The sequence below is a fragment of the Patella vulgata genome, chromosome 2 (assembly GCF_932274485.2).
Source record: "Patella vulgata chromosome 2, xgPatVulg1.2, whole genome shotgun sequence".
NCBI lineage: Eukaryota > Metazoa > Mollusca > Gastropoda > Patellidae > Patella > Patella vulgata.
In genome coordinates, this window is record NC_065880.2 from 90,444,521 (window position 1) to 90,471,346 (window position 26,826).

Below are 26,826 nucleotides of genomic sequence, written 5' to 3' on the forward strand. Positions count from 1 at the left end.
TCATTATCACATATGTGATAGAACTGGTGTAACACGTTCCAAATATCATTTTAACACAGAGATCATTGCTACGATAGATGCATTGTGAAGCTTTCAAGAAACAAAAGTGATGAACACAAAAGGAAAACACAAGTTATCATTCTATATAACTGACTGAAGTGATGAGTGATAACAGATATCTGGGCAAATTTCTGCTCACTAATAATTCCTTCGAAGATAAGACTATGGGAGGATGTCTGACAATTCCAAAAAAATAATTGAATGTCACAAGATAAGATAAAACAAAAAAAATAGAAAAAGTCTGTACATTACCATGTTTTGTTTTATGTATAGAATGAATAAAAACAAGGGAATGTACGGACTATTTCTCCTTTTCTCGTTTTCTCTTATCTAGTGACATTCAATTACTTTTTTGAATTGTCTCTCTCTCTTCCCCCCTACCCACCCCCTAAAACTGGAACTATATATAAAATGAATAAATGAACTTACTTGAAAAATGGCTACCCACGCAAATCCTATATTATCAAAAGAAATCGCACCAAGGAAGGGATTCCGATCCCCAGCATCACACTTTGTATAATATTGGTTCCAATTCACACAAGAATAGGGAGTTGGCGTATTATTACTAAATGGTTGAGCGGTATCATTACACATTCTTCCCTCATAAATAAATAACGGTAAATCTTTACAAGTTCGTATTCCTGATTCACTGTCTTTACTACAAATATAATCCCCTTTAATTGGCTGGAAGTATGTCGGTAATTCACCCCTGAAAACAACAAAAATAACAGATTCTTAAAACAAAGATTTCAATAAATATTGTAATAAAAATAAAATAAAACCAAGTACGAACAATCCAAACCATTAGACAAAATTCAAAGTCCTAAAAAAAAAACGGTATAGGCAAAATAGTGTAATCAGCAAATGGACTGTTCACTGTGTACAAAATACACGACAAACAGTAGTAACCGGTGTCCAGAAGAATAAGCTTACCCTGCCTGGCGCCACACCCACCATGACCGCATTCAAACTATTAGACGAAATCTCGGTAAAATAGCATGATTGGCTAATGGACTATCAGTATGCAAAATGCACGTGATGAACAGTGTTAACGATGTAGTAGACATAATCAGGGAGATAGTATACACGTCAATTAAATATATCTAGAATAATAGCTGAGAGAGACATGTTGTATTTACAAATCAAATCAGTATGACGGCCATAAAACTTAAATCATAGAGTACATGACAACGTCATGAACATATTTCAAAAAGTTCAATGTGTAATAAATATTGGATATTTTCACATGAACACAACAACATCAATATTGATTGACATGGACCAATATTGTATTCTAATTCATGTTTTTAATTTCGAATATTTATGGAAAATATTGAGTTAGAGATTTAGCTCCTTTAAAACGGGACCCTTCTTCTGAAACAATTTTGGCGTTGTACAGTAACATTACTAAATCGCATATTGAATTTTAATTTGTGTTTTTAATTTTAAATATTATGGATAGTATTGAGCTTGATAGTGGCGTTTTCGTGCACTGCCAATGGTTCTTTAACGTGCACGCCAACTTGTATACAGGACATCAATGTAATAGTGAAGCCCCGTAATATTTTATGTTTCATGAACTTATATTTATATATATTATTTTATACACTAATATGTCATGTGTATGAACTGTATGCCATCTGAAATGGGAGAGCAGCCTGAACTGGGCGTTGCGAGACAATAAAACCTCATCTTATCTTATATACGTAACATCTTGTAATATTGAAATACCGGTGATTTTTTTTTATAAATAAACAAACTACTAACACATAACATTGAGTTATATTGAAATATTGGCGTTTATTTTTATAACATATTGTGTTATATCAAAATACCGGTGAATATTTTTATAAATAAATAAACTACTTAAACATGACATCGTATTATTTTGAAATACCGGTGTTTATTTTTTTTAAATAATAAATAATAATAATAATAAATTTTAAAAAAAAAAAAAAATAAATTACTTACACATAACATCGTGTTATTTCTATTGAAATACCAGTGTTTATTTTTTTTAAATAATAAATAATAATAATAATAATAAATTTAAAAAAAAAAAATAAATTACTTACACATAACATCGTGTTAAATTGAAATATCAGTGTTTGTTTTTTTATCAATAAATAATCCAGGGGCGGATCTGGTCAACCCCGCCCCCCCCCCCCCCCTGCTCAGCTACATAAAAAAAATTGTAAATCAACACTTTTTATGAAAAAAGTTTCTCGGTCGTGTGCTTTATCCTTTATCGTCAGATGTGGGACAGGATGGGCACTCAAAGCACGAGATAATGATATAGACATTATGTGATATCACAATTAATGCTTTGCATCCATGAAATTGAATCACAATGTCATTGTATTAATTCATAATAAAAATTGAAGTCAAACGAGGTGTTGAATTTCTCTGTTTAAAAATCTCAATGTGTATGTATATACGCCAAAATGATGATAGAGACCATGTGGGAGGGGGGGGGTACATTGTCTCAGGAACCTGGCAAACCCCCTCCTGCAAAAATTCCTGGATCCGCCCCTGTAAACTACCGGTACTTACACATAACATTGCGTTATATTGAAATATCGGTGATTTTTTTTATAAATAAATAAATTACTTACATATAACATCGTGTTATATTTGAAATACTGGTGAATATATTTATAAATAAATTACTTACATATAAGATATATTATCACTGATATCTATAAAGCACCTGTTCCGTAATACACCAGCCCATAACTGTACTCCAATTATCCCAAATATAAAAAACACAAAAAAACACAGAAGAAGCACGTTTCCTAACATAGGTAGTGTATCTAATAATAACATAACTAATATACGCATACCTGGAATATAAAATATAACAATATTTTAATACATTAATCTAAACAATATTTTAATACATTTCAAAACTCTGGAAATATTGATTTCAGTGGTACAGATAATTTTGTGAAGAACATGAAGATGAATCTTGGAACATTTAATATATTTATTGAGATTAGCAACATTAGGGTACAGGCATAATCGGCCAGATGATGATTTTGTGGAGCCCTTGGTCAAAATATTTCAGGGGCCCTATTATACAGGCATCCATCCATCCATATAAGCAAATGAGAGAGAGAGAGAGAGAGAAATGGGGTTTAACATCCACTCGACACAGACTAGGTCATTTAGGGACTAACACATGGTTCAATTTTATTTCAATAATTCGGTTGCGCGTAGGGGTCTTTAGCAGTGGGAGGAAACCGGAGGACCCGGAGAAAACCCACGAGGTTGGACAGGCGACCCTACTCCTTGCCAAGTACAACTGGGGAATCGAAATGACTGACCGTAGGATACAGCGCGCGCGTGCTAACCATTCGGCCATCCAACTCCCCTATAAGCAAATGAAGAGTAGCTATATTAAGTAAGAAATGGGGTTTAATGTGCTACCTTTTGGGAGTCATGGTGGCTCAGTGGGTAGGATGTTGATTCGATAACCTGGAATTCCCATGTTAAATTCCTGCGTTGGCCGAGAAAGCTCATCAGGATTTTCCGACATGGCTCTCCCTTGTCAGTGGTGCAGGATGGAGGGTCTGGAAAGGGACAACGTATAGTCGTTTGGATGGGACACATTGGAATTCAAAATGAAATGAAATGAAATGGGGTTTAACATCCTACTGTTCTGCACCTATACTGGGCTAATGAAGACGGGCATACGCCATACAGTGTGCTATGAGGGAAATTTTGCCCGGGCAGCGGCACTTTCGCCTACTCTTATATCGAATTTCAACTGCCAAGGGATCTTTTACGTGCATTCTCATGTATACACGGGACCTCGGTTTTTTCATCTCATCCGAAGGACTAGACAGCTGTCAGGCCCTCCGTTCTGCACCACTGACAAGGAGAAACGACGTCGGAAAATCAGGATGAAATTTCTCGGCCAATGCAGGGATCGAACACCTGACCTCCAGGCTAGTGAGCCAGCGTCTTAACCACCTAGCCACCGTGGCTCCCCATTGGAATTCTAAATAAGATTATCGCCGCTGTGTATCGCCGCTGTCCGGGTAAAATTTCCCTCATATCACACTGTATGGTGTATGGCCGTCTTCATTAGCCTAGGTCAAAGCAGAACAGTAGGACTTTAAACCCCATTTCATTTCATTTCATCTCATGACTATTCCTTTTCCAAGCTAAGCCTTCAATCCTGCACCAATCACAAACAGTAACTACCTTAGACAATCCTGAGCAATATATACCAGGATTGAAACCCTCTCCTACTGGGGTTTAACATCCTACTGTTCTGCTCCAACTGGGCTAATGGAGACAGGCATACGATTGCAGCATGCCACGAAAGAAATTTTACCCAGGCAGCTGCACTATGGTCTACTCTTATATTGAATTCCAACTGCCAGGGGATATTTTAAATGCATGCCAATGTATACACAGGACCTCTGTTTTTTGTCCCATCCATTCTGCACCAAGGGGAAATCATGTTGGAAAATCCTGATTAACGTGACCTCCAGGCTAGTGAGCCAGCATCTTATCCACTTAACCACTGTGGCTCCCCACAACTTCATGAAAAACCTGGGGGGTTGGATGGCTGAATGGTTAGCACGTGCGCGCTGTATCATTAAGTCTGTCATTGCATCAACTGGCGTGGTTTCGAATCCCCGGTTGTACGTGACAAGGAGTAGGGTCGCCTGTCCAACCTTGTGGGTTTTCTCCGGGTCCTCCGGTTTCCTCCCACTGCTAAAGACCCCTACGCGCAAGCGAATTATTGAAATAAAATTAAACCATATGTTAGCCCCGAAATGACCTAGTTTGTGTCGAGTGGCCGTTAAACCCCATTTCTCTCTCTCTCTCTCATGAAAAACCTAAAACTAAACACTATACACTGTAACCCAGATACCATTTAATCTTGTGTATTTAGTTCTAATTTCTTTCACATTCATTTAATATCAAGTCTGTGTTGAAAAATTAATAAAAATCTTTTAAAATCAACAAAATTGATCTAATTTGTACTTGTGTCCAGTCTAAAGCTGACCATTCAATTTTGATAAGGAATGTCCAATTTACAAGCATTTAATTTCTCGATCACTGTTCAAAAACAAACAACCCAATCGATCACTGTTCAAAAACAAACAACCCAATCGATTATTGACGCATAATAGTTTATTTTTGAACAGTGGTCAGGAAATTAAATGCTTGAATTAATTGAATGGTCAGCTTTAAACTGGACACAAGTACAAATTAAATGCTTGTAAATTGGACACGCTTTATCAAAATTAAACAGTCAGCTTTAAACTAGACACAAGATTAAATGATACCCAGCAGGTTACAGTGATACTTACTTGGAATTCGATTAATGGCTCTGAGAGGTCGCAAAACTCTGATAGTTCGAATGGCTGATATGCTAAGATTTTCTGTATCAATTCCATATTCGACTGCTCTGTAATAAAAACAATAACAAGCCCGTTATCAACAAATAAATTTTACATTATTTATCATCAATTATGGTACTTCAATGTCGTCATGCAAAGCACATGCAAAAGCTAATTCATTCCAACCAAAAGAATAAAATCATGCATCATGCATAGCCATTTTTGTTTTTACTATGTGTAGAATTCTGTGTAACACTCTGAAATAAAGCAGCATTAAGAAAAAATACAAAATTTTCTGCAGCATCAAATACCACAAACCCCGTTTTATCTATGCATTGATAACCAGAACCAGGAAATTATAGAATACATACATATTCCATATTTAATTGTGGTCTGATGCGGCTTACTTAAATAACTATGAGAGTTATGGCCCTTTATTTTCAGTAAAAATGTCCAACAAGAAAAATTTTGAAATCCCAACATTGGTCCAATATCATTTCACTTAAAAGAGTGAGGAACAAGGACCGACGTGAAATGAAATGGGGTTTACCATCCTACTGTTCTGCTCCGACTGGGCTAATGAAGACAGGTATACGCCATACAGTGTGCCATGAGGGAAATTTTGCCCAGGCAGCGGCACTATATGGCCTAGTCTTCTATCGAATTCCAACTGCCTTTGTTTTTCTTCCCATCCAAACAACTAGACAGCTGTCCTTGTCAGGCCCTCCGTCCTTCACCACCGACAAGAGGAAACCACACCAAAAAATCCTGATGAACTTTATTGGTCAATGCAGGGATCGAACACGCGACCTCCAGACTAGCGAACCAATGTCTTATCCACTTAGCCACTGTGGCTGTGGGGGTGTAGCTCAATAATACCAGACAGAGCTGTTATCTATTAACATTATTTATCAACTAATTAAATCAATTACATATTTATATGTTTAATACAATCAATTACTTATTTATATCTATAATATCTTGTTTAATACAATCAATTATTTATTTATATCTATAATATCTTGTTTAATACAATCAATTATTTATTTATATCTATAATATCTTGTTTAATACAATCAATTATTTATTTAAATCTATACAGTATGTAATATTCTGTTATCTTGTTAAATACAATCAGTTACTGATCATTCCCAAGGGGGTAGTTATTGCACGCCGATCATTCCCAATAGGATAGTTATTGCACACCGATCTTTTCGAATCGGGGTAGTTATTGCGCACTGATCATTCCCAACGGGATAGTTATTGCACACTGTTCTTTTCGAATCGGGGTAGTTATTGCGCACTGATCTTTTCTAAAGGGGTAGTTATTGCACACTATCTTTTCCAAGTCAGTAGTTATTGCACACTGATCTTTTCCAAGGGGTAGTTATTGCAACACTGATCTTTTCCAAGGGGTAGTTATTGCAACACTGATCTTTTCCAAGAGGGTACTGATCTTTCCAAGGGGGTACTGATCTTTTCTAAGGGGGTAGTTATTGCACACTGATCAGTCCATAGGGTAGTTATTGCAGAGTGATATTTCCCATGGGCGTATTTATTGCACACTGGTCTTTTCAAATCAGGGTAGTTATTGCACGCTTAAATTTTTGAAAGGGTAGTTATTGCACACTGAACTTTCCAAGGGTACTAATTGCACGCTGATCTTGCCAAGGGTACAACTTGCACACTGATCTTGCCAAGGGTACTAATTGCACACTGAACTTTCCAAGGGTAGTTATTGCACACTGACTTTTTCCAAGGGTACACTGGTCTTTCCAAGGGGTACTTAATGCACACTGGTCTTTCCAAGGGTACTTTTTGCATACTGATCTTTCCATAGGTACTTTTTGCACACTGAACTTTCCAAGGGTCGTTATTGCATGCTAATCTTTCCAAGGGTAGCTAAAATTGCACGCTGAACTTTCCCAAAGGGGTAGTTATTCCACAATGGTCTTACAAGGATAACTATTTTTCTTACAAAAGACTAGAAATACTCTCGTGTAATGAACTAATGCGAACTGAAGGAACAGTGGCTGCACCTGGATTTGACGGAAATGCCCTGTGAAATACGCAATTTGAAGACATGCAACCAATAGAAATAAATGTTATCTTAGCATCAATCAGAAAATGGGAAAATTGGCTTACAGAGCTTCGATATGGGTAGCCTCAAATGAAAACGACATAAATTAATTTTCTAATTACTTATTGCTGCCACCACTTAAACATACATTATGCAAGAGCTAAATCTGCCTATTGCAGGTCTTTCTTTAGGATTGAAATGTTATATAAACTATTAATTAGACATTAATTAACTTATCCAGACCATAATCAACTCTCAATGTCATTGCTAGCCTGCGATAATTGTTGGATTATGATCCGATTTGCTGCATAACTTTCCTTCTTGATTTAACGATTAAATGGATAATCGAGACTATGATTTTTGTCGTACCGACTTTATAGTAATGATGACCGAGGCTATGTGGAACTTTCGGTCGCTTATTTCTCGGTTCATAGTGGATCAATTTGACTGACATTTTCAGCAAATTGCCTTTACATTATCTAGTTTTTAACTATTATAGCGAGAACTGCCAACTCATTATCTAATCTCCCATAATGTATCTTTAAGAATGGTGATATAAATGGGCATTGAAACTAATGCGATATGTTTTGTACTCTGTTTTAAAATGAGAGGCTTCATCGTTCATTCTTTCAAGTTGACCGACAAGTATACGAGTCCGTTTTCCAGAGAATGACAATAGTTTATCAATAACATTGATTTGCTTATCAAAAAGATTAATTTGTTTATCATCATCTGATGATCTCATTATATCAATCAATATTGATTATTGATTGTTGTTTTGGTTTTTTCTTTCAAAAACAATTTCCTGGGTATGGACAACAGGATTGTGATGTTACATGTGTCTTGATTTAATTAATCATTGTTTATTTATTGAAGTTTTTTTTTTCTTTTTTTTCCTTTAGAGAAACCTTATTGGAGAGAGAGAGAGAGAGAGAGAGAGAGAGAGAGAGAGAGGGGGAGGCAGAAATGGGGTTTAATTCCACTCGACACAAACTAGGTCATTTCAGGACTAACATCTGGTTCAATTATTTTAATAATTCAGTCGCGCGTATGGGTCTTTAGCGGTGGGAGGAAAAACAGAGGACCCGGAGAAAACCCCTCAAGGGTGGACAGAAGACCCTAATCCTTGTCACGTATACCTGGGGAATCGAAACCACACCAGTTGACCCAATGACAGACCTTATGATACCACGTGCAAAACATTCAGCCACCCCTATGTGCAAGCGAATTATTAAAATAAAATTGAACCATGTTAATCACAAAATGACCTAGTTTGTGTTCAACCCCATTTCTTTCTTTCTCTCTCTTGCTAAAGTCACCTACAAAGTAAACTTATACCATATGTTAGTCCCGTATTGACCTAGTTTGTGTTAAGTGAACATTAAACCCAGCTTATCCTCTGTCTTTAATCGTCTCTTGTATCGATTTAGAATAAACCTGTTTTTGTTGTTGAATTACGACCTAAGGGTATGATCAGAGATGTCGTATTATATTAAATGATATTTTCCAGACCTAACCATGATGCCGGCTTTAATTAACCACATGTAAACATCAGTTAACCTGTCTGTTTCATATCGAATTCATCGTGTCAAGGTCACAGCAGGGGGAGGGAAACAGTACAGTGATCAGATAGTTCAATCTCTGTGACCAGCACACAGTTGCATGTTCAATAATCAGGGTATGGCTGTGTATAAAAGTTGTTTGTTCTTTACGTAATGCTTGTGTCCAACTGTCGTGCGATGCGTTACGATGGGATTGTCCTTATTGAGTCCACGATCTACTAGGTGTATATACGCTCGGATCCGTTTCGATATGATCAACGCGATTGCTACAACTGACCTCAATATATAATAAGACCTGATAGGATGATCACGATTACTCCACGATTGAAACCACAAGTGATAGTGGGAACATAGCATACTCCACGATTGAAACCACAAGTGATAGTGGGAACATAGCATACTCCACGATTGAAACCACAAGTGATAGTGGGAATATAGCATTATCCCAGTCAGACAAGAGGTAACTGTGAATTTGCAAGAACAGATACCCATGCTTCACTGGATTTTTTGTACCACTATCAAAGCTTTTTTTATTTGCACAGCATTTGGCTAAATTAAAAACAAATTGATGAGAAATTTTAGAAATGAAAATATAGTTTGCTCATCTTTCATATTCAATCATTGTCATTGGCCTGTAGAAAACCTAATAATATTGATTTTTACATAGACATCCTTAACAAAGAGAGAGATAGAGAGTGAGAGGAGAGAGAGAGAGATGGGGTTTCGTAGGTGACTTTAGCAAGAGAGCGAGGAGCGAAATGGGGTTTATTTTATTCTTTGGGGTCTTTGGGGTCATACTATCAAGGAGTTGGCCCCTATACTTGATTCTTCAGGGTCATGTTATCAAAGAGTTGGCCCTATACTTGAGACTTCAGGATGATACTATCAAGGAGATGGTCCCTCTAGTTGGGACTTCGGGGGTCATCAAGGAGTTGGCACCTATACTTGAGTCTTTGGGGCAAACTATCAAGGAGTTGACTCTATACTTGAGGCTTCGGTGTCATACTATGAAGGAGTTGGTCCTATCCTTGAGTCTTCGAGGTCATACTATCAAGGAGTTGGCCCCTATACTTGAGACTTCGGTCCGGGTCATACTATCAAGGAGTTGGCTCCTACACTTGAGTCTTCGAGGTCATACTATTTGGCCCTATACTTGAGACTTCAGGGTGATACACTCAAGGAGATGGCCCCTATAGTTGGGACTTCGGGGGCCATACTATCAAGGAGTTGGCCCCTATACTTGAGATTTTGGTCGGGGTTATACTATCAAGAAGTTGGCCCCTACACTTGAGTCTTCGAGGTCATACTATCAAGAAGTTGACTCCTAAAATTGAGTCTTCAGGGTGTCAAGGAGTTGGCCCTATACTTCAGTATTCGGGGTCATACTAGCAAGGAGTTGGTCCTGGGCACCACTGAAAGACCCCAATATTAATATTATCACCCCCCATACTGATGTTATCTGGTATTTTGACTTTAAAATTCAATCTTTGGAAAATTCTAATTTATATTTTGATTCCTGTAAAAAAAAAAAACGTTCTGTAATTTGTAAAGAGATAAATTGCAGAATGTCTAGAGGGTTGAAATGGAAAATGGTCCACGCTTCTTATCAAAGTAGATTGCCTCCCATTGCGTAGTGTCTGTGGTATAGAAACGACCAATCAATAAGCTTCTTTTGTTGACCGCCGAAAATCAATGAAACCAACATTAAGCAAGTCTGGTCATGGAACTTTACGGAAACGTGTTCGTTGTACATTAAATCCAAATTCTACTACATTTTTCTAATTTTGTCCAGTCAAGATGAATTACTCGTTAATTAAATCGAGAAGAAATATAATTTTCATTCTTTTTCACGTCTGCTAATAATCCATCAACTTAATTCCATAATCAACTACTTGGCCGTGATCAGAGGGAAGAACTATTTTTTCCCCTTTTCTGACTACTTCAACGCAGACAGGTATTTTTAGTGCAAGCAATTTCCCCGGAATAATCAAATTACCTTCTAAATAATTCACATTCGCATAAATCCATGAACAAATTTTGGTTCTGTTTTTGGGTCATCTTGCCATGTGAGTGTAGTCTGTTCTTCATATTAAAGTTACCGTACTTAAAATAGTTTTCCTAAATTTATCTTAGTATGTGAACCAGAACCATTCTAGTAGCACGCAATAGTCAGTTTTTCAAAACGATTCAGCCAAACGACAAAGGATTTTAAAACTAAAGCTATAACGAGAGAGAGAGAGAGAGAGAGAGAGAGATGGGGTTTAACGTCCACTCAACACAAACTAGGTCATTTCGGGACTAACATATGGTTTAATTTTATTTCAATAATACGCTTTAGCAGTGGGAGAAAACCGGAGGACCCGGAGAAACCCACCAGGTTGGACCCGGTGAAAACCCACGAGGTTGGACAGGCAACCCTAACCCTACTCCTTGTCACATACAACCGGGGATTCGAAACCACGCCAGTCGACTCAATGATAGACTTTATGACACAGCGCGCGCACGCTAACCATTCAGCCATCCAACCCCCCCTAAAGCTATAAAACTTTAGACAGTTTTACAAAGAAATGCAAATCAATCAGTTTTTCAAAATGGCAGCTGGATGAAATGCATGATGCTCCAACCAACCTATGTTTTGCCCACAGAGATTTTAAAACCTAAGGCTAAAATTTTGGCAATTGGGTACCATCATGGTGTCTGATATTTTATTTCCAGACCTGCAAGTTAGAAATGAAATGAAATGGGGTTTAACATCCTACTGTTCTGCTCCTAACCTGGGCTAATGAAGACGGACATATGCCATACAGTGTGCTATGAGGGAAATTTTGCCCGGGCAGCGGCACTAAGGCCTACTCTTATATCAAAGTCCAACTGACAAGGGATCTTTTTACGTGCACGCCAATGTGTACACAGGACCTCGGTTTTTCGTCCCATCCGAACGACTACACAGCTGTCCTTGTCAGGCCATCCGTCCTGCATCACTGACAAGGGGAAACCATGCCGGAAAATCTGGATGAACTTTCTCGGCCAATACAGGGATCGAACACCCGCCTTCCAGGCTAGCGAGCCAGCGTCTTACCCACTTAGCCCCGTGATCCCCCTGCAAGTTAGAACTCCTTGCACCCCTGACTAAGTGAGAAAATTTGCTTCCTCACACCAAAGTTGAAAAATATCCTTCCTCATTCATAGATGAAATATTTTATTTTTTTATAAAGTGATGACAATATCCTACATCACAGCAGACGCTACCCTCACCCCCACTGACTGAAAAAAGTTTTTTTTATAACTTGACAAACTTAAAATGGCATTATGGAAAGTTAGATAAAGAGCTGGCGGTTCTCATTTTAATAGTTAAAAACTAGATAATGTAAAGGGAATATGCAGAAAATTTCAGTCAAATTGCTCCACTCTGAACCAAGATATTAACAATTGAAATTCTAGGCCTAGCCTCAATCATCATTACTAAAGTCGATATGATAAAACAACATAGTCTCAATTATCCATTTTTAGATTCAATCATCAATGAGTGTTGGACAGCAGATCGGATTCAAATCCAGTGAAAATCTGACGCATAAGATGGCATCAAGAGTTTATCACGGTCCTGTCCTGTTAATTAATATCTAATTAATAGTTTATATAACATTTCAGTCCTAAAGAAAGACCTGCAATAGGCAGATTTATCTCTTGCATAATGTATGTTTAACTTTAGCTGGACTATGACTGTAACGTCCACTCGACACAAACTAGGTCATTTCGGGACTAACACATGGTTCAATTTTATTTCAACAATTCGCTTACACGTAGGGGTCTTTAGCAGTGGGAGGAAACTGGAGAACACAGAGAAAACCCGCAAGGTTGGATAGGCGACACTACTCCTTGTCATGTACAACCGGGGAATTAAAACCAGACCAGTTGACCTAATGATACAGCGCTCGCATGCTAACCATTGGGCCTTCCAATCCCCTACCCTATGACCGATTAACATGACACAAACGCCAGCCCTTCTCTATACATTTTTATATCATTTTTTTTAAATGAGTCGAGAAAGTTCTTTCATGGCAATAAAACAAACACGTTTTTAAATTTGATCACACAGGAGAACTATAACATGTTATGCAATTGTTGAAAAGGCACCGGTATTTTTGAAAAATGTGCTCAGGGCCATGCTCAGTATCCCCAGTGGTTTCATCTGTTCAACTCCACTGACAACAGTTGATTTAACGGAATGATGTCACTGGGGATACTATCAAAGATATAGCTCAGGGGAGCAGTTGCAGTAGATGAAAACTGTCATCCAAGGCAGTCCACCACCTACTCCTCTACTAGTTACAGTATATCAATTATAAGAATCAAATAATTCAATGACAATCACTCCAGAAAAAACAGCAAAAAAGACATGCAATACAGCACTTTCACCATACGGACATCTATATATATAAATATAGTCAATAACATATACACACCATCATGCAAGCAAACAATCCAGAAGCCCAAAAATTGTTTATTAGTAAAAAAATGAAGTAAATTAAAATCATATAACTCACAGAATTTATTTGAAAAATCAAATAGAAGCTTAAAGATACTTGAAAAGAAGATGTACTGTAGGCATAATGAGCATCGTTAATATCAAATCTTTCTCGTTTAACAAGAATTAATATTGATACATTAATTAATTAATTAATTAATAATAATGATGATAATCAGTTATAAAAATATTGGGTTTCAAAACCTAAATTATTCTACATGTTAATGAAACTATAATATATGTATATGGGAATTATAAAATTATTATAAAATAAATAAAAAATAATACAGACTGTTACCATGGTTATGAAAAGAAAATCATAATTCTATCTATTACGAATATTTCTATAATCATTTCATGGTTGACGTCTATTGTTAAAACGATCATTTGAACAGAAATTTACATTAGTAACAGTTGCCATAGAAACACAGCATGCAGAAACTTGTGCTAGCATAACATGCAAGAAAACTCCAGGGGTGAATTTTCCTCAATAAAAGTCCATTTTCCGATAATTTTCAGAACCGTTCAGTAAATGTAATTACGAAATTCAATTATAAATAAAGCCAAAATTATTCATTTAAAAAAACGTATAATTTGCGACTAATTATTTGAATTGGTTGAGGTTTTTTTTGTGGAAAATTCCCGCATGGTTTATGGTGTGTTTTTCGTGAGCCGTGTTGATAGAACACTTGTGAATTCTGAACCACAAGAATTAGGCAGGTTGAATCTTACTTGTATAGTATGTATTCCGCAATTCTAGATAAACGGGGAGGGAAAAAATGAAAATAAAAAATCAACTTTAAAACTAACAAATTAAATAAAACAAAAAAAACTTCTAGAAAATATGTATTAAAATTAAAAGAGTTATTTCAAATTTGTCAAAAAAAACGTTTCGTGAAACAAAACCATTCAACTACTGATTTAATTATTAATTAAGCGGGCTAAATTTTTTTACGCAATTCTAATGTTAGTAGATCATGTCTTTGCAACAGAAAAATATCAATCGAACACTAAATTAATATTCAGTCGTAAGTGTTGTTAATTAAGCGCTGTTAAGTAATTAATAAATGCTCTTGCATCAATCCCGACAGGCTCAAATTAAAAATCTTATTTCAAATTTGTATTTTCGTTCCCAAAGCCGAACTGAATATAAATGACATTTTAACACAAAACAAAAACAAAGCTCGAAAAATGTCATCAGCCACTAACAAATAAACTATTCAAAATTTACTGAATTTCGGGTTCAAGCGGAAAGGAAATGAGGAGAGAGAGAGAAATGGGGTTTAACGTCCACTCGACACAAACTAGGTCATTTTGGGACTAACATATGGTTCAATTTTATTTCAATAATTTGCTTGCACGTAGGGTTTTTTTAGCAGTGGGAGGAAACCGGAGGGCCCGAGAAAACCCATGAAGTTGAACAGGTGACCCTATTCCTTGTCACGTACAAGCAGGGAATCAAAACCACTCACTGACAGACCTTATGATGCAACACGCACGCGTTAAACAATCGGCCTCCCACCCACCATATAGATCATTGGTTTTTCATCCTATCCTGCACTGCTAAAAAGGGAAACCATAATGGAAATTCACGAGGCACTTTTATGGTCACCACCTTAATCAAACTAAGGACCATCTGGTTCGTGAGCCACCATCTTCGTCACTAAACCATTATGGTTCTCGGTTTAAGACGACCCTCTCACTTCGGCTTCAAACTATTTGAAATGAAATGTGTTTTAACGTCCTACTCTTCTGCTCCGAACTGGGCTAATGAAGATGGGCATATGCCATACAGTATGCCATGAAGGAAATTTTGCCCGGACAGCGGCACTACAGCCTACTCGTATATCAAATTCCAGCTGTAAAGTGATCTTTTACGTGCACGCCAATGTGTACACAGGACCTTGGTTTTTTGTTCCATCCGAATGACTAGACAGCTGTCCTTGTCAAGCCCTCTTTCCTGCATCACTGACAAGGGGGAACCACGCCAGAAAAATCTTGTTGAAATTTCTCGGCCAATGCAGGGATCGAACATCCAACCTCCAGCCTAGTGAGCGTCTTACCCACTTAGCCACAGTCGAACTATTTGAGGACTATAGCTATCTGCAGTCTATCTTGTCAAATGGAATCCTTGCATATTAAGCAATGAATTACTTCATACACTGTAACCAGGGTATTATGTAATCTTGTATATCTAGTATTAATTTCTTTCACATTTGTTTACTATCAAATCTGTGTTGAAAAATTTGTAAAAATCTTTTAAAATCACCAAAAATCATCTAATTTGTACTTGTGTCCAGTTTAAAGCGGACTGATTCAATTATGATAATGAGTGTCCAATTTACAAGCATTTCATTTCTTTGATCACTCTTAATGATTAATTTTAGAAGGGTGGTCAGGGAATTAAATACGTGCAAATTGGACACTCATTATCAAAATTAATCACTCAGCTTTAAACTGGACACAAATACAAATTAGATGATTTTGGGTGATTTTTACAGATTTTTAAATGAATGTGAAAGAAATAAGTACTAGATATACAAGATTGTTACAGTGTATGAAGTAATTCATCGCTTAAAGAGAGAGAGAGAGAAATGGGGTTTAACGTCCACTCTACACAAACTTGGTCATTTCGGGACTAACATATGGTTTAATTTTATTTCAATAATTCGCTTGCACATAGGGGTCTTTAGCAGTGGGAGGAAACCGGAGGACCCGGAGAAAACCCACGAGGTAGGACAGGCGACCATACTCCTTGTCACATACAACTGGGGATTCGAAACCACGTCAGTTGACTCAATGACAGACTTTATGGTACAGCGCGCACATGCTAACCATTCAGCCATCCAACCCCTCTTCATCGCTTAAAAGGTAAGAATTTCATGTGACAAGAGAGTCTGCAGTGACCAAACAAACATAGCAGTCTATCTACTTGCATCATTTTTAGAGACTGTTATTTCAAATGTTCGGGAGACCACATTCCTACAGATGGTCATTAATTGAACAATTTTAACATGGAATTAACAATATTTGATATCCATGCATGCTTGATTTGAAATAAGATGCTTTTAACCATCTTCCGCAGAAGGATAGTTAGGCCACAGCAATTTCATTTCTTGTTCTTGAAAACACATCAAATATTTTACTTCTGGTTTCTTCAAGGGCACTAGGTCATCTCAAAAGCTTTCCTTTCTAAAATTGAGACCCGAGTGTTTATTCATTTATATATAAAAAACCGATACCACGAAAATGCCTAAGCATTCTGTAATATATTATGACAAACTCTGAAAATCTTGTACAGTTTTAGGGACGTAAATACGAGGGCATTACAAAACGATGACATTTCTCTGAGCTTGATGTTTAAACACAAGAACTGAACAACGGTCAAAACACGATTATAAAGAGCTACACATCATGTTTCACCATCATTGACAATGTTTATTACAATAAGACAGTGACAAACTCGGACGTAATTCTCTTGTTTACAAGCATTTACGAACATTAGTCAAAGATCAGCAATCTAACCTAACACCTTCTAGTCACAAGCCCATATTCTTCTAGATTAAAATTTGAACCTGACAGAGAAACAGCTAAAGAGAGAGGGGGGGAGACAGTCAATGAGATAGGGGGAAGAAATAGAGACAGGGGGCAGAGGTGGGGGAGGGAGAGACAGAGAGGAAGAGACAGACAGCAAGTGATGGGGTGGGGAGAGAGGAAGCGACAGACAGGGAGAGATAGAGAGAGATAGAGGGAGAGAGAGGGAGAGACTGGTAGACAGAGACAGGCAGACAGAGGGAGAGAGAGGGAGAGACAAAGATAGAGCAAGATAGACAGAGACAGACAGACAGTGAGAGAGTGAGAAACAGGCAGACAGAGACAGACAGACAGCGAGAGAGTGAGAAACAGGCAGACAGAGTGAGAGACAGACAGCGAGAGAGTGAGAAACAGGCAGACAGAGTGAGAGACAGACAGCGAGAGAGTGAGAAACAGGCAGACAGAGTGAGAGACAGGCAGACAGACAAGCTGAGAGAGAGAGAGAGGGGGGTGACAGCAAAAGAAAAGCAGAGATAAAGACAGAGGTTGAGACAGAGAGGGAGCGGGAGACAGACAATGAGCTAGGAAGAGTGAGAGGGAGACAATATTGAGTGATCTCCAGACAGTTGTTATGCCTTCTTTGCATGTTGGTGATGCCAAAATGAATGTATGACAGATGCTCTTTAATCCATCTAAGGAACTGGTCCTGGAGTTCACAAAACATTCTCAGACTTAATTAAGAATTTACTCAACTTTCAATCACTGTTTATGAGAAATATCTTTGATCCAGAAACACAAAGTTTCTTATTGATGTATTTGATACATTAAAACAACCAAAGTTTTATAAAGGGCTATATTTTAGTTAAAATAAGACAAACAATTTTGATTAAATTCTTAACTGAAGTCTGAAAATATTTTGTGAACTTGAATCCTGTTTTTAGTAAGCTTGTAAACAGAGGTTACAGCCTTCACCATCTTATTTCTAACATATGGATTGTATAATACAGTGACAAAACGTTGATAGGAAATATGAATAACCAGCAAAACAAATCACGTATACAAAATACACTTCATACAAAATTACTTTGAATTCATTTCAGAAAATAAAAATATTGACAAATATTTTTTTTCTCAAAATAACGAATTGCCTAGTTCTTGTTTAGTTCGAAGGTGTGTGGTGTATAAACTTACATAATATAAAATTAAACAAAAAGTTTTTTTTTTGAAAATAGACAAATATTACATGTTTGTACACAACACATAAATAAGCAACAACGAAAATAAACTAAAAAAACAGTGACAAAATTAGAGAAAAATCTACAAGAAATACAAAATTAAGCAATGGAATATTTTAAAACGATTCCACAGAACATGAAAAACAGAAACAAAACTATATAGAGTAGGGAAAGAGCTTTAAGGCAGTGTTGGGATTTCGCCCGTATATTCCGGACATGTCCTACGCTATTCTCCAAACATTCGAAAACGTCCAATCAGGAATATGCTCAATCGGACAAGAGTTTAAGGTCGACAAATTACACTGTATTTAGATCTACTTTACTATACAAGGGTTTCACTATAATACACCTGGAACCAACAGTGGCTCAGTGCATAAGACGTTGACTCGTTAACCTAGAGATCCCTTGCTTGATCCTGGTTTTGGCAGAGAAAGTTCATCAGTGGTATAGTCGTTTTGTTGGGAGGAAAATCTGAGTTCCTGTGTACTCATTGGCACGCATGTAAAAGAATGCTTGACAGTTGGAATTTTAAATAAAAGTAGACTGTAGCAAAGCAAACCGACCCTGTGGTCACCTCAACAGCTGTTTGAAATGAAATGAAATGGGGTTTAATGTCCTAGTAGTCTGCTCCGACTGGGCTAATGAAGACGGGTGTGCTATGAGGGGAATTTTGCATGGGCAGCGACGCTACAGCCTACTCTTACACATCAAATTCCAACTGCCAAGGAATCTTTTTCGTGCACGCCAATGTGTAAACCGGACCTCAGTTTTCCGTCCCATCCCAACAACTAGACAGCTGTCCTTGTCAAGCCCTCCGTCCTGCACGACTGACAAGGGGGAACCATGCCAGATAATCCTGAAGAACTTTCTGGGCAAACACCATGGTTGAACGCGCAGCCTCCAGGTTAACGAACAGCTGTTCAAGGACCGTAAACAATTTCTGTGAGTCTTGTCTGTGCGATATCACTACCGTGGAAGGAGACATCAAATATGAACTAAAATCAGTCAGTTTGTGACTCCGGTGGTTTGAGGCAGTCTAGAGAGAAAAGCAAAGTTCTAAACACATGAATATTCTGTAAAGAATTTCCAGGAACTGGGGCGGCAGTCAATATTTACAGGTACCATGTGATAAAGGGTTAATATAAATCATAGTCAAACTGTTGGATTCCATGTATACCGACCCCTACCCCCACCCCACCACTCCAACCTCATGGGTTTTCTCTGGGGCCTCCGGTTTCCTTCCACTGCTAAAGACACCTACGCGCAAGCGAATTAAGGAAATAAAATTGAACCATATGTTAGTCCCGAAATGACCTAGTTTCTGTCGAGTGGCCACCCAACCACCACTCCCCTGCCTTACAGGTGAACGTCCTAGTAGGATCCATGTATACCGGCCCCTTCCCCTACCCACCCTACTGCCTTATAGGTGAGCCTCGTAGCGGGGACCATGTATTCCGGCTCCTTCCCCCACCTCAACCCACCCTCCTGCCTTATAGGCGAACGTCGTAGCGGGAACCATGTATTCCGGCCCCTTCCCACACTTCAACCCACCCCCTTGCCTTATAGGTACCAAGTCTTAACAGGTTAGTTGGGATCCATGTATATCAATCCCCATTCCCTTCGTCCCCCATCCCCCCCAACCCCCTAGTTAAATATACTGGATATAAAAACGAGCTATAGGTGATGAGCCTCCTATCATACAAACAGAATCATTGTACTAGACATTATACATACATACAATTAATACAGAAATTTAAATAAAACGGTCATTTATCTTGTAGGGGGTCAACTAAAACAGCTAGGGTCAACTAATTCCAATCAAATTTTTACAATCAAACGATTGTTCTACTTCCTTTCAGAGACATTTTTTCAGATTCAAGTTAAAACATATATAAATATTTTTCCAAAAAAAAATGGAATGAAATGAAATGAAATGGGGATTAACGTCAAACTTTTCATTGGCAGCATTTTTAAGATCCCCCGACAGTTGAAAATCGGGATAAGAGTAGACTGCTGATCCACTGTTTGGGCAAAATGTTACTTACAGCACATAGCATGGTGTACGAAAGTCTTCGTTATCCAGATTGGTGCCGATAAGTATGATGTTAAACCCTGTTTTATTTCTTGGGGATCACGTGGCTAAGTGGGTAAGACGCTGGCTCGCTAGCCTGGAGGTCGGGTGTTCGATCCCTGCATTGGCCGAGAAAGTTCATCCAGATTTTCCGGCGTGGTTCTCCCTTGTCAGTGATGCAGGACGGAGGGGCTGACAAGGAAAGCTGTCTAGTCGTTCGGATGGTACGAAAAACCGAGGTCCTGTGTACACATTGGCATGCACGTAAAAGATCCCTTGGCAGTTGGAATTCGATATAAGAGTAGGCCGTAGTGCCGCTGTCCGGGCAAAATTTCCCTCATAGCACACTGTATGGCGTATGCCCGTCTTCATTAGCCCAGGTTAGGAGCAGAACAGTAGGACGTTAAACTCCATTTCATTTCATTTCATTTCGTTTTATTTCTTTGAATATCAACCAATCAGATCTAATCTTATTACGCAATTGGATTTAAACATTCCCATAATGCACCATAAAACTACGACCTCTACACCAATTATACACACAATTTGATTAGTCAATAAGATTACAAAAATATGACAGACGACAAAACGTTGCGCAACAAAAAATAAAAAAAGAACGAAACGTCATTGACATCTGAATCTAATCAGAACAAGGGCCCTACATTTACAGCAAAAAAAACCCAACATGGTTTGACGTAACAAAACATAGAAACTAAATTTTTTTCGGCCTATGGCATAATCGTACAAAAATTAAAATAACAGTTATTATTACGATATTTTTATGTTGTGTTTCATATTTGAGCAGACGTCAATTATTTTGTAAGAAATATTGCGTAAGAAATGAAATGGGGGGGGGGGGGATAGGGGGCGGGGGTCAATGTCTTACTCTCTGTACTAACAGGTGTAATGCAGTCGACCCTAGGCTGATATTGTGTCATATATCTTTCATCAAACATTACAGTGTCCTAAATACAATTAACTTTTTAAAATGAAATGAAATGAAATAGGGTTTAATGTCCTATTGTTCTGCTCCTAACCTGGACTAATGAAGACGGGCATGTGCAATACAGTGTGCTATGAGGGGAATTTTACCAGGGCAGCGGCGCTACGGCCTACTCTTATATCAAATTCCAACTGCCAAGAGATCTTTTACGCGCACGCCAATGTGTACACGGGACCTTGGTTTTTCGTCCCATCTGAACGACTAGACAGCTGTCCTTGTCAGGCCCTCCTTCCTGCATCACTGACAAGGGGGAATCTCGGTGAACTTTCTCGGTCAATGCAGGGATGGAACACCCAACCTCCAGGCTAGCGTGCCAGCGTCTTACCCACTTAGCCAAGGTGACCCCCCACCCCCCCGACGATATAGGATGTAGTCATCAAAAGCCTCCTACGAGTTTCGCTGGAATCTGTTAGATGGATGACTTTATAATCTGATTAAATCCAAGCTAGAAGATTACTTAGTGTTTATATTCTCATTTGGGTTTCCTAATCAAATGTTTAAGAATTATAATTCCAGTTCATTTTGTTGGGGATTCATTAAATCAGGGATTAATTAAGTCAGGGAAAATTTGACCTTTTCCGAAAAATGTAAAAAACAAACAGAGACATTAAATATTATCAATCTGATTAAAAGAAACAGTTCCGTGTGAGTTTGTTGTATTTTACGGCCAATTCCACCGAGGTGATATCGCAAACAAAACACAGATACATTTTTGTTTCTTTTTTCATAGTTCAAAATTTCGTTTTACTTGTCTTTAGTACACTAGGATCTGAAAGAGTTCTTATATAGCCCGCGTTCTGGTTGATGTGAGGGATTAGCTAATGAAATGATCTGTTGCAAGAGTTCTTGGTGTGCGATGCACGGAACTATGGGTATTCCACTAGAAACATCAACCCTGATTGTTTAATCAAAAGTCTGATGTCATAGGGTCCAAATGCACTCGTATAACCCCTAACGCAACCTCCCACTACAACTGGTCAGACCTTTATGTAGTAGAGGCCATCGAAAGTATAAAAAAATGAAACGAAATATAGATTTGTATTTTAAACGAAACGAAATATAGATTTGTATTTTAATCAGATTGAAATATTTTTAAACTATAAAACCACTAATTTTATAGTTAGCCTACTAGATCTAAAAAATGTTATTTCACTAATGATGCTGATCTGAAGCTTGTGAAAATCAATATAAAAATCAAAACCAAGACACTAAATTAAAATTTTGTGATACAAACATGAAACAAAACACTATGATAAATATCTAGGAGTTAAATCAAACGGAAACTAAAAGACATACACATTATAGCGTTTAATAAAACTATTACACAGAAACAGGAAAATAAAAGTAAATAAGCAACAAAAGTTAAGCAGTTGTCATGACAACTATTTCAATCTAACGCAAAAAACTACACTACCTAATATTTTAATTTCGTTTCTCTTGGTAAATTCTTAGTAGACCTTCAAACATCTTTTATAAAACTTTTATATAACATTTCTACAAATCTGAACTGTCCCAGAAGGAGTTGATGTTCAATGGTCCCTAACTTTATTCAGGCTTAACTCGTTAGAACAGTCCCTAGATCAATCCAGCAGATTATAAAATTCTCCGTTTGAGAGGAAGATTAAGTAACAGGTTCTAGTTTGGTCCCCGGATTAGTAACGGCACCATTCAACAATATCTGACATGAAGTTCTAATCACAGTCAGATTAAAATACAGATCTTTATTCGTTTCGTTTTTATTTTTACTTTTGACGGCCTACACTACATGAAGATCTGATCAGTTGTAGTGGGAGGTTGTGTTATGGGTCATACAAGTGGCTTTTGACCCTTTGACGTCAGACATTGATTAATCAATTAGCATTGACGTTTCTAGTGGTTTACCCACAGTTCCGTGCAGAGCACGCCAAGAACTCGCCATAACAGACCATTTCATTGGCTAATCCCTCACATCAACTAGAACGCCTGTTAGATAACAACTCTTCCAGATCCTTTTGAACTATAAAAAACGAAACGAAATAGGATCTGTGATTTAATTTGACTGTTCTAATTATGGATTCTATTCAAAAATTTCTCTCCATTATGATGCCTGGGGTAATTTGCTTTCAGAAAATTTGGTGCCCTTTTCAAATCTGCCAGTTAATCATTAATATCATTAAGTGCTGTTTATTTAAATATCAATTATTATTTGATTGTCCAACAATAACCCTAACCCCGGTTCCTTGAAGAAAAGTAATATATTTTATACCTGCATGTTCAAAAAACCACCCAAAACTATCACTCTAAAGACTGCCTCACACGAACCGAAATATGTAAACAACTTTTCATTGAGGGTTGTATATATGCCAATTCTTGCCAGCACCACATAGGCTATTCAAGCAGCCCAAGTGCTAAATGGTTAACCTTCAAGGCAGAATCCGAGATTTTCTTACCCTCATGTTGCAGGCGGTGTCAGACAGAGAGAGAGAGAGAGAGAGAAATGGGGTTATACGTCCACTCAACACAAACTAGGTCATTTCGGGACTAACATATGGTTTAATTTTATTTCAATAATTCGCTTGCACGTAGGGGTCTTTAGCAGTGGGAGGAAACCGGAGGACCCGGAGAAAACCCACGAGGTTGGACAGGTGACCCTACTCCTTGTCACGTACAACTGGGGATTCGAAACCACGCCAGTTGACTCAATGACAGGCTTTATGATAAAGTGCGCACGTGCTAACCATTCGGCCATCTACCCCCACCCCCCTCGGTGTCAGACAGCCCCAGTGTTAATGGTTTAACCTTCAAGGGAGAATTGGTGATTATTTTACCCTCATGTCTTCTGGAACAGCTCACAGAACGAGAACGAATCAAATACGAATAAAATAAATTGTCCGCTTACCCTGCTATCACTATAAAACAATCTAATTTATTCCAGGAATCTCCGAGATAAGCGTCCTTTCCAAATATACCCATCGCCATCATTTTGATCACCATCTCAACGGCAAAAAAAGCAAATATGAAATGGTCGAAGGCTTCGAGAACACGACATCTGTTGGTGGAGCAGACCTGGTCATTACATGGTTGATACATTCCCAGGGTTATACAGTTTAATAAGATGACCATCATACTCGCTCGTTCAAACCATGTATAAAGTGAGTTAAGGTAAATAATGCACAGTTTTTGTATATATAAACATATATTACATTATATTCATATTATAAAATACATTAAAATATAGGCCCTGAATTATGAGTCTCAATCATTCAGACTCATAGTCCCATATAGTTATAAAATAATATAATAAAATACATTAAAATAGGCCATTAGTTATTAGTCTCAATCATTCAGCCTCATAGTCCCATATATCATATTATAAAATAATATAATAAAATACATTAAAATAGGCCATTAGTTATTAGTCTCAATCATTCAGCCTCATAAAGTCCTATACATCATAGGCTGAAACATAGAAACATTCAATATATGTATATTCACAATAAAAGCCATTAAAATAGGCCTTGAATTATGAGTTATTAGTCTCAATCATTCAGCCTCATAGTCCTATACACCAGGCTGAAACATAGAAACATATACACAACAAAATACATTAAAAAAGGCCATGAGTTATGAGTAATTGTCTTAATCATTCAGCCTCATTTAGTCCCATACATCATAAGCTGAAACATAGAAACATATATGCAACAAAATACATTAAAATAGACCATGAGTTATGAGTTATTTATCTAAAAAAAACAACATGAGGTTGTACTCCTTGTCACTTACAAGTGGGGAATCGACACCACACCTATAGACTCAATGACAGACCTTAAGATACAATGTGCACATGCTAACCATTCGCCCCCCCCCCCCACTGGAGGTTTATAAGATTTGTAAGATAATAATATATCTTATAAATTGATATTCTTTCGAATCCCTGGTTGTACGTGACAAGGGGTAGGGTCGCATGTCCAACCTTGTGGGTTTTCTCCGGGTCCTCCGGTTTCCTCACACTGCTAAAGACCCCTACACGCAAGCGAATTATTGAAATAAAATTGAACCATGCGTTAGTTCCAAAATGACCTAGTTTGTGTCGAGTGGACCTAAACCCCATCTCTCTCTCTCTCTCTCTCTAAATTGATAAAAATATTGGTACTTTAACCTTCATATCTTTGTCTATCACATGATGATGTATCTTCAATATGTTCCTAACGTCTGCTAGCTTCTCTCAACCAAACGACAAAACCCCTTATCTCCGATCTCTATTTTTACGATTATATTCTATGATTATTACGGTGATTATTTTGATGGCAAGAGTCTTTGATAACCAGTAAGATAAATCCCCTGTGATAATTGATCTGACATTTAACGCAGACCTATCAAGGGAAGATAACTTAGCGTGGTAGACGTGCGTCAATTCTTATCGTGGCAACAGTATAGTTGTTTTAGTAATGATCAGATATTGTTTGCCGCCAACCAGACATGTGACATGAAGATATTTTTATAAGAAACACTGAGCTAGACCAGACGTGATTGGTACTCTGATTTATTTTCATAAATTGAACTTTAGTTCACATCTGTCCGAAGTCATACACATAATAATACATAGCCACATGATTTGAACCTTTGATCTTCAAGAACTTCTGTGTGTGTGTGTGGGTGTGTGTGTGTGTGTGGGCGGGGGGATTGGACCCTACTGCCCTAGCCTCCGCCGCTTATTTACAGGATAAAATAATTATTTATCGTCTGTTTCTATACAACCTGTAAATTTGAGAGAGAGAGAGAGAGAGAGAGAGATGGGGTTTAACGTATATATACGTGACACAAACTAGATCATTTCGGGACTAATATATGGTTCAATTTTATTTCAATAATTCGTTTGCGTGTAGAGGTCTTTAACAGTGTAAGAAAACCGGAGGACCCAGAGAAAACCCATGAGGTTGGACAGGTGACCCTACTCCTTGTCACGTACAACCGGGGAATCGAAACCATGCCAGTTAACTCCATGACAGACCATATGATACAGTGCGCACATGCTAACCATTCAACCATCCAACCCCCCTGTAAATTTGAGATTGGGAATAAGATGGGTGAAGTAGATGATGAAATTTAATAATCGATTCCAGATAATGTGAAACAAATCACTGTTGACAGCCCGATTATTCAAAATTTCAGCCAAAGCAACAATCAGAAATTTTGATAAAAAATGTGACCAAAGAAAAAATTAACTATATGTTAGTTTCAAAATGATTAACCTTCATCCGTATATAAAATAACCACATTTTAGTCTCAAAATAACTAATGAGACATTAACCTTCATCCTTATATGGGGCGTTGGGTGGCTGAATGGTTAGCGTGCGCGCGCTGTATCATAAAGTCTGTCATTGAGTCGACTGGCGTGGTTTCGAATTCCCGGTTGT

The 26,826-nt window shown here is 37.7% G+C and overlaps 1 protein-coding gene across 1 annotated transcript in view; it reads right to left on the reverse strand.

The window, feature by feature from the left end:
- The window catches only part of LOC126810191 (voltage-dependent T-type calcium channel subunit alpha-1G-like), a 155,243-nt gene that overhangs the window by 8,861 nt on the left and 119,556 nt on the right, over nt 1–26,826 (reverse strand). The window contains exons 2-6 of the mRNA XM_056099101.1: nt 24,309–24,554; nt 14,320–14,343; nt 5,391–5,488; nt 2,735–2,903; nt 490–769 (exon numbers count right to left, since the gene is read on the reverse strand). Of these exons, the coding sequence (XP_055955076.1) occupies nt 490–769; nt 2,735–2,903; nt 5,391–5,488; nt 14,320–14,343; nt 24,309–24,554 (817 nt within the window). The remainder of the gene's footprint in view (nt 1–489; nt 770–2,734; nt 2,904–5,390; nt 5,489–14,319; nt 14,344–24,308; nt 24,555–26,826) is intronic.